This window comes from Macrobrachium rosenbergii, chromosome 6 (assembly GCF_040412425.1).
Source record: "Macrobrachium rosenbergii isolate ZJJX-2024 chromosome 6, ASM4041242v1, whole genome shotgun sequence".
NCBI classification, from domain to species: domain Eukaryota; kingdom Metazoa; phylum Arthropoda; class Malacostraca; order Decapoda; family Palaemonidae; genus Macrobrachium; species Macrobrachium rosenbergii.
In genome coordinates this window covers 17,117,680-17,127,945 of record NC_089746.1, presented here as the reverse complement: position 1 = coordinate 17,127,945, position 10,266 = coordinate 17,117,680, and the positions used below count along the sequence as shown (strand labels likewise).

Below are 10,266 nucleotides of genomic sequence, written 5' to 3'. Positions count from 1 at the left end.
TAGTCAAACATGTTTATTAAGAAGTTACAAACTATGATGTATCATTGTCGTCTTATAGTAAGAGGACAAGGAAACCATAAAGCAACAAGGAATGTATTCCTAAACCCAGGGATTCAGTAGTGATAAAGAGAGAGAGATAGGAGAATAACCTGCTCATCATTCATAAATTAAAATTCAGAAGAAAAGTGAGGCACCATACTCAAAAAAAGAGGCACACACAAACCAGTGAGGTGAGCTCTCTACTACAGGGTGAGTGGAAATACAAATTTGGCTTTGTCTACATCTACATTAACTGCCTAGTCAAGATCTTGCGTGGTCTTCGTAGAAATGTGGAAGAAAGATTTTTGTTATATAACATGAACCTAATAAGTGCTTTGGAAAAGTCACCTCACTGTTTTGTCACCAAAGTGCTTGAAATCCTGGGGGAAACAAATGAACAGAAGAAATAAAAGTACTGACGAATGGTCACGACTGGAGATGCTGAGCTGACGGCAACGACTCGGATGCTGCCTACATTGGAAAACCTGAACCAAGACCACTATCGACATACTTTCAGGAAAAAAATATATATTTATATATCCAAGATGACAGAAGAGCATCAACGTTAACAAAGGGAATTATCTTCTAATGCCACCATAATGTATATATATACAATCAGAATCCTTATAACTGTATATTATGGACTTTTCAGATACATCTGTTAATACTAAAAAAAAAAAAAAAAAAATAGGACTGAACATCTCAATGCAACATAAAATTTTTATTCCAAAATATACATACTACATTTACATTACAATAATGATACTGCATTACATGATCAATGTTGGGATTTATTGTGGCTCTCTATATAACAAAAGTCCATACAAACTACTATATATCATCATTTGACCAGCATTCACTTCTAGTTGTAAAAACATCAAAATCTTTTTTAATCTTTTTTTGCTTTTATGTCAAAGTTTACTGAAGGGAACTGCCATTAAAAATAACACAAGTCTTGACTCGAGGCCCTAAAATACTCACAATCACCTTATGCAACAAAATGTAAAACCTTAAATATATATATATATATGTATTCAGTCCATTGTGAATAAATTCAAGACATTACAAAAACCACAACTCAATGATGAAACCTATCATAAAAAATTTTTTGTGAATCCTTCCTGCTTATAAAAAGTGGAGAATCTCATCAGTAGGCATTTTCTTTAACTGTATATAAAGTCTAGCTTGTAGCCATGAGTTTTATAACAAATAAATTGAGATTTATTATTTATCTTTTATGTAGCAGTTCAATAAAAATATAGCACATCCATACCAAAGCTTCTGCTAAACCCCCACTCTAACGGGGGCAAGAAAAAAAAAAAAACCCTAAACACTCCATAACTTTACTTCTTGGATAATTCATTGGATAGCCAATCGAGTCCTTCGTATAATCCTTGACCCTGGACAGCACAAGTTGCTTGGATGTACCACTGAAACAAAAAAAGGCAATTAAATTAGAGGTTATCAAGCCAAGCACAAGGTCCTTTTCAGCTATTCACTAAAGTTGGTGAAAGAGGGAACTGGAATGGTTGGACAACAAGATAATAAAAGATCCGGATAAATGAGATAAGTACAAGGATCTAAAGGTGAAACTTTGTCAAAGATCCCCCACTTGCGAGAACAAGGAGCAGTTATAGGGGTTCAACAAGAAGGTGGAAGAGAGGAATGGAAAATGGACATAAAGTACAAGGTTAAAAAAGTGGGCGCAGATAGGGGCCAAAGGTACACAGCAAACATCCTTTCGTACTATCTAAAGTGCATCACACTACCCACTATGGGTTATGTCATAACTGAAAGTTACAAAAATTATGATGATTGGTAGCAACACTGATCCAAGTAATCACCTGGAAAATGTCAACCACTTCTAATGTGATCAGAGATCCCAAACACCCAAGGTAACCCTTAATTTCACACACACATGAAGAAACTGAATTAATACCAGGGAGAAAGGGTGTCTGCAATGTTGCATTCCTTTTATAATCCAGTCTGCAAATACTTTTTTCTTTCTGCTCTCTAGTTCTGATGTCAAAAGTCTCATAGGGGATTAGGTACATACTTCTAAACCATGCAGGGAGGTAGGTCAGTCCTCATCCTCCTGATTTACAACTGCTGCTTTGAGTAAGTCCTCTTGGGCTTGACCTCTGAGGCAACTAACACGGCTTGCAATACACACAAACGTACATACACACACTGTAAACTTAAAGACAATACAGTACAAACTTCACTAAAACAAGGAAGTACTGAATATCAACATAAAAAAAGACAAAGCTTCTGGTGACTAAAAAGGAAGCAAAGACAATGTACACCTGGAAAGTGGTCATGTGGCAGTTGTAGGAACGGTAAGAGGTGAACTCAGTACTTATATAGAATGTAATAGAGTAGATTGTGTTATGAGATGCTCAGGATTACAAATATACTGTACATGGATAAGAGATTTTTGATGCCCGAAAGGTATTACAAGAGGAAATGGGGACACTGACAGCTCTTAGAAGTAAAGAATTTCTGTTACTTTTTGGACACTAGGCCTCATAAGAGTTCAGACAGGAAGTACAGTGGGATGATGAGAGCAGAGTGAGTTCTTTTGATTTGTAAAACCTTCAAGTGAAAAGCCAACACACAAACATGAGGATGATGATGATGATAGTGCAAATGTCAGTGCTTCTGCCAGTGTATGCATACTTTACAGAAAATTATCTTTAAGCAATGCAGGATACCATAATAAGTTCTATAAATTTCACAAAAGGAACAAGGACATGATCTGTACAGCAGCAAACAGGAATCAATCAATATCATTAGCTAAACATTAAAATACAATGGAATCTATCATTATCTAACCATTAAGATACAGCGGACAAGTTGATAATTAATCACATGCTTACCCTTCTGTTTCGTAATTGGTTAAGTCCTAAGCGATCAGTAAGTTCAGCTGCTGTCATGGCATTTGGCAAATCTTGTTTGTTAGCAAATACAAGTAAAACTGCTTCTCTGAGCTCATCTTCATGTAACTGTAAATGGAAAAAGTGTTATAAATTTACGGTCTTCAATAACATACAGTATTAAAAGATTTTAAAATGTGATAATTATTAATTATAATGTGTAGATAGCGCTGTAGTAACATTTCAACATTTCACCAAACAATTTCTGACATATTTGACTAATGCTCAACTGCACATAAAAAATTTAAAAATATTTTTCTCATTTATCCTGAAGATTTCCTAAATGTGGAATCATTATAACACTTAACTAATCCTCAATATCTTGACAGAAATAGCATATGTGTACATTTTTTCCTCAAAGACATAATTTGGTCTCAATGCTAAACTTACAATAATAAAAAAGCATGAAAGATTGTACCATTATCATCTGGCATGATACTATTTGACACTCCATAATCTTATGAAGTCTGAATAACTACAATAGTATTCAAGAGGTAAAAATCACTCCTGCAACAACTAGCATCAGATATCTGTCCCAATCACGTTATTCAGTATTGAGGCCACTTTTTCAACAGCATTTAAAAACTAAAGCATAAGTTACTAAATTTAAAAGTAATCTGTATTATTCCTGGGTAGCTCTGACCTCTGCTGGCTTAATTCTGCCACTGTGTTCCCAGCTATGCACAGCACATACAAACTTAATTCTCAAGACTCTACACAAACATGAGAAATCAAGCAGAAAAAAATTATATACATTTTTTCATAATAAAATTTATTAATTGGATACTTACCCACTGTTAAAGATAGCTCACATCTCCTCGCCTATTGGCACAAAGATATAAGCTATCTTTAACAACAGGTAAGATTCATCCCAAATAAAACTAACACCTGAAATAAACAATGAATTAGATGCCGATAATGATATACTGTACTCTATGAAAAAAATTTCCAAACCACCAACCATCTTAGACAATTCCTCTGAAGCTTCTGTTATTCTTTCTTTGTCGTTACTGTCGACAACAAAGATTAGCCCCTGAGTATTTTGGAAGTAATGTCTCCACAAAGGACGGATTTTATCTTGACCTCCGACATCCCACACTGTAAAGCTGATGTTCTTGTATTCCACAGTTTCAACGTTAAAACCTGACACAGGAAATTAATTTTTAAGAGGTTATACATAAAGAAACATCAAATAACATCAAATACTACAGTATAAAATGGGCAAGTTGCTTATGTGGGGGACAAAGTAAATTCTCAAACATTTATTTGCAATCTAATAATGCAAATGAATTACAGATTTTTTTTTTTTTTTTTATTTTAACCATACACAGGGTCCTACTTTGTGATCAAAATGTTTTTCATATTGACTTCACAAAATAATTTTATAATGTAAAATTCTTTCAATGATATCAAAACTTGAGAAAGCATCAACTCACCAATAGTAGGAATAGTAGTTACAATTTCACCCAATTTCAGCTTATACAATATGGTTGTTTTACCAGCAGCATCAAGACCCACTGAAATGCAAAAACAAAATCACTGAAATTAGGTCCATTTTGATATATAACTTTTATTTAGGTCCAGATTACCTTTGTCAATTTTTACAGCCATAATAATATTAAATTCTTCTTTTAAAATAAATTAAAATAACTTCAAATGTGTAGACACATCCTATAACTCCACAACAATCTATTGTCATCTACCATGTAACCCATCATTCTACTTAAGCCTCACAGTTTATTAAAATAAAAGAAACTAGGAATTGGAAGGATTTTCTGGGATACAAGGTTTCAATGTAAGAATAGGTGAAACATGAAAAATAATATTTGCCAAACACAGGTTAACCCTATGTAAGTCAAGAGTTTTGATGAGGTAAGGGAGAAGCAGCTCCTATCCTTGACACTGACAGACGTGGAGAAGCAGTGTGCACTGTTGTTGAAGGCTGAGGAGTTGGGATACCCAGATGTGGCAGTGGATAAAAAGAGATGGCAAGGAAGATGGGTTTGAAGAAAGAAATTGCCATATGGTAGGGTAGTAGTTTCTCCTCCATCAAGATCCTTTAACAAAACTGGCAGGTCTGCACTAATTAAAAAGGCTTTATATCCATCCAACCACTCCTGTAAATTAGAGAGGCTGTATATCTACCCACTCCTGTAAGTGTTATAGGTAACTTTCCTCAGTTGAAGGCACCCTCAAACTGTGCAATGATGGCTTCAAGACACTCATGTCTAACACTTAGGACTTTTCTGCTGCCTCCTTTCAAAGCCTCTTGTTCAGCTGTATGCTCCTGCTCAAATGTCATCAACTCGTCAGTCAGCAGTACACTGACCTTCATGCAGATTATCGACATCCTTCTCATTCAGCTCCTCAAACCTGACCTCAAAATGCAACCTGAAAATGTCCTTATGGATGATTTAGACATAAGGGAAGCCCATAAAATCTACCTCCACACGAACACTAACAGATGCAATTAATCAGTAGAATGAACTATGTAATAATGCATTTTTAGAACTGAAGTTCTCCCACAACTACACTGTCCTTCAGGGATAGTGCCAAGGAACTGGATAACCATCATCAGCAGCAGGGTAGTGATGATGCCTTAGCCCATAGGCTGGATGAGAGAAGTGGTGTCAGCAATCCTGAGTATCACCTCAATATTCTGACATCCTCCATGGCATTAAGATGACTTGGAGCATTACCCTTATGAAGGAGGAAGCAATTTGGGATTCTATTCTGTCCAGGGTATTGCCCAAGTTTTGGCAAAACACAGCTATCAAAGTAGCTATGCTGATGGCTGTCAGTCATCCAACCATTGTTACCAACAGATTTCCCATACTGATCCTTGATAAAGCCCTTGAGTGACCTTGGACTCTGAATCACATACTGAAATGGGCATTGCCTTATGGACTAATTACAAGGGGATCTTTAATGCCAACCTTGGCTGGTATGATGGCTACAAAGAACGAACCTAAAGCATTTGATTTTTAACATTATTGGATACTTGCGAATATTGATGATAGGACTTCCAAGCATTTCTGAAAATCTTAGGCATAAGGATTTGAGGCGCCATAGAGCTGAACAAGTGTGAATAATGGTGAGAAGGACCTCTTCTAGGGGAAAATTTCTACCACGTACTCTTTTTCCAGGGATGAGAAGAATGCACTAGATTCAAGACGACAAAGGACTGTATCAACCCACCTCCTCCCCTTACCTGATTTCCAGACTAAGATCTGGAAAACAGGCTCAACAATTTGGAAAGGCTCCAGATCATTTGAGATCTTAGTATGTAATAGGATGTTATGTTTGTAGCCAACCGAAACTTTTATTTTTCTCATTTCCCAATTTGCACATAAATTCAGACCCCATTTTTACTTTACGATGTTTAGTAGAGAAATGAGTGTTTCATGAAGGGTCAAATGTGAAAACAAAATTCTTTAAGCATATGCAGTTATTGCTAATATTTCCTTCAAATGTCTTTACACTCACCCATATAACTTCCACTAGAAAAAACCTCGTTACTGTTCCAAAATAAGTGGAAAACAATTCAAAAACTTTACAAGAATTTCTCCAACTATGCCTAGTATTTAGGCCCACATATAAAAATGGCTGTTTGACCTATTAGAGGTGAATGACCTATATAAACTTAAATCACACCTAAAGAGCATGGATTCATAGTTCGACTTCTATATTACCACATGAAAGTCTTGAAAATACCATTCCACATTCAGGGGAGATTAGGTTGGGCTAGGATGTATCTGTAATTAGGATATGGTACCACTCTGAAACTTTCATGTCTTTGAACTCAAGTTTTCCATGCTTGTGAATTTTACAAACATAGGGCCTGTGAACTGCAAATCTTTAGCCCTGCTGCTCATTTTTCTGTTATAAACTTGGCTCATCACCGTAGCAGTAGGCATTATTCATGCTTTGCTTTCCCCACTCATAAACCATGTGATAGGATAAGATTTTCAAGTGACCTATGCTATACTGTTACATAATAACCTAGTCCAGACTAGCCTCTGCTCCCAATTGTTTATAAGATATTTAAGCCTATCTGTTAGCCTAATTTATGGCCCTATTACAATTTTCAGTCATCAGGTAGTCTATGTGATAAAAGTGAAGACTGATACCATGCCCCTCTGGTTCAGTAACTACCAGTTTATGTGCAAAATAAGCATCCTTTTTGGTACTGGCCCCTTGGGAAAACATTAAAATAAAAAAATCGTAAATATCATAAATATAACCAAAAGACAAACACAAAAGTTTATAAATATTCTGGTAGCTGGGAACCTGGCTGTGGTAGTATTCAGTTTTACCACCTATGCTAAGCTGGGGATAAGGCAGTTAACAAGTCCCTTCTGTAGCCTGAACTAGCCAATTTCTGATGAGCCAGGCTACACTAAATTATGCTAGGCTACTTTAGGTTAGTTTATAATAAGTTTGGGCTACAGGCCTTGCCTACATTGATAATATTCAGAGATGTTGAGTAATGACCTAGCAAAAACTAGGCTAATGGAGATTCAGTAAATTAATGTGATTGCCTATGTGCAGTATAGGTCCAAGCATATAGCATAGGCAACTGTATACTGACCTAGTCTATATTGATATTTGGATTTCATGACCTGACTAAGGTAACTGAAATTCAGTAATCTTAGGTGGGTAAATCTGAAGACTACTGTACTACTGTGGCTTGATTCCCACCAGTCGTCGACCATAATGTTTACCGTCTCTTGCTCATGTTTTTGTTTATGCTACTTGTTAGTGTTTATGGTATAACAATCTTTCACTTATGCTTTTACTTTCATCCCCGTGCAGCCAGTTACTAAACACAGTGCCAATTTTGCATGTAAACTAATATTTACACAACCAAATGGGGACAGTAGTAGCCTTAAGGGACGTTGTAAAGAACAGCAACCCCAGAGTACCTGAGGGTTGTTTGTCTTAACAAGCTAATATTTGGGGTGGCTGATGTTAACAAGCTCACTCTGATACTGGCGGTGCATCTGTTTGTTGTCGGCCAAATGGAATGTCCCTTCGCCGTGTTCAGTACTGGGGGGTGGCTGATGTTCACAAGTTCATTCTGAGGATAGCCAATCTTTACATGGGTACTCTGGGGTTGCGGATCTTTACAACGTCCGCCTTAAGTTTTACCCCTTAGTTGGTTGCTGATAGGCTATGTAGCACAGGTCATATGGCTTAGACAACCGCATACTGGCCTAGCTTGCATTGACATGTGGAGATGTGTCATAACCTGGTCTAGTCTAAGCTAATTAAAATTCACTACCCTAATTTGGCTGGCTGTGTAGTAGCCTACAGGTCATACAATTTAGGCAACCCTAAGTGAACTAAGCATCAAATAACCTTTAGCATGAGTCATGACCTGAACTGGCCTAGTCTGGGATAATGGAAATTCCCTAACCTAGCACAGATGCCTATATGTAGTATAGGTCCTAGCCTAATGCTTAGGTTATGAAACAAACAAAATAAGCAACACATAACCTAACCTAATGGAAATTTCACTGACATAACGTGGTTGCCTACATGCGGTATAGGTCGTAGCATATAAGAGCTTGGGCAATATCAGGCAATCTATGCATCGAATAGCCTAGCCTTTGGTAGGGAGCAAGCTCTGCCTAGCCTAGGATAATGAAAATTCCCTACCCAAACATGGTTGCCTTGGTGTAGTATACGTCTAAGCCTATATAGCTTAGGCAACATTAGGCAATCTAGACATCGGACACCCTACCCTACGGTAGGAACTAGCCTAGCCAAGCCTAGCATAGCCCATAGGGTATCACAATTATCTAGAAAATAGGCAAGAATTTAACTGGTCTTTTGCGATACCCAATAAAGGTCGATTTAAATATTGTAAACATCCCTAAAAAACAAACAAACAAATGTGGGAAAATCAGATGACACAAACGTCACCTTCTTCTTCTTCTGAGCCGAGGTCTGTCTGTCCGTCTCTTAAAAACCGACTCACCCATTAAAATTCGCATCTGCTTCTTGCCGAAGAGACGCGAGAAGACGGTCGAGAGCGTCAGCCCCATTTTCCGACGGGAAAAGACGGCGTTTCGTTGTACAAAATACGAGAAAAACACGAGAAAATCGGACCCCAGAACACACGTCGCCCTCAGCCACGTCCGTCGTCAACAGTAGTCGTGACGTCATTGACTTGAGATGGGCTGAGCATTGTGGGTCTGAAGCTGTCAAACTTTTTTCGGGTATTTTTTAAAATATTCTCCTCCCCCTCACGACGCTTTTTAAAAAGGTAAAGTCATAATTTGCGTATACATTAGTGTCAGGATAGGTAAACGAACAACAGTCGTGACGTCACTGACAAAAGATGGGCTGAGCATTGTGGGTCTGAAACTGTCAAACTTTTTTTTCGAGTATTTTCAAAATGTTTCTTAATTCCCTTACAACACTTTTCGAAAACGTTAAAGAACAGATTTTATATGTACTAGCGTCATGATAGTAAGATGAAAATGTATATAAAAGTTATTCTTTATTCATTAAAGACAGCGTGCCAAAAATGCGACAAATGAAGTTTGCGATGCGCCATGCTTCCTGAGACAAATGTAAACACGGGGTCGTTCTTTGAGGCTTTTACAAATAAGCGCCGCTGGGGGCGTTTTTAAGAAGCCCGTCAATTTTTACAGGGATACTGGGCAATATATTCAGTATTTCTTTCCGCTTTACTAGTTTACTAATAAACAAAACTTATTTATCAAAATACTAAATAGATAAACTAACATAAATATCAAATTCTGGGTTGAGACGAAATAATCATTTACGTTGTTGTTTTTGTACTAAGCTGGCCTTATGCCAGCAGTTGGGTGTCGTAACCATTTCGCAGGAGGAATTTCCTTATTCTGTGACGACGGATTTGTTAAGCTCTTTATATTATTAGTTAGTAGCAGCGTCTGTTATACAATGAACAAAGGAATACCTAAAGTATAATAATGGTGTGAATGTAAATGAGGGTCTTATTACCCCTGAAATGTTGCTAGTTCTATTTTTTTTTTATTTCCCATCATTAGCCTACTATTAGAAAGATACCATTAGTGGCGATCTAAGTGAATGCTAATATCTTTAGGTTAGCGAAAAATTGCATCTTAAAATAAGAGTATTCACTTTACTCTAAAGACAAATGTTATTTTTTACTTTAATAATATATTTTTTTTAACCGTAACATATTTTGAATAAAGTCTGACAGAACTGACCATTTGTGACGCAATAGAACATAATTATATGATTTTCATTGCTAAACATACAACGCTTGCAAATG

At 36.8% G+C, this 10,266-nt stretch overlaps 1 protein-coding gene across 1 annotated transcript; it reads right to left on the bottom strand.

Moving 5' to 3' along the window:
• On the bottom strand, positions 1 to 9,316 carry Arf102F (ADP-ribosylation factor 2). The gene is made up of 5 exons (XM_067104997.1): positions 8,959 to 9,316; positions 4,412 to 4,492; positions 3,937 to 4,118; positions 2,919 to 3,044; positions 1 to 1,469 (listed from the first exon to the last, which is right to left on the bottom strand). Exons 1-5 carry the CDS (start codon positions 9,023 to 9,025, stop codon positions 1,383 to 1,385), a joined length of 543 nt encoding a protein of 180 aa, XP_066961098.1. The 5' UTR covers positions 9,026 to 9,316; the 3' UTR covers positions 1 to 1,382.
• Between the last annotated feature and the right edge of the window lie 950 nt (positions 9,317 to 10,266).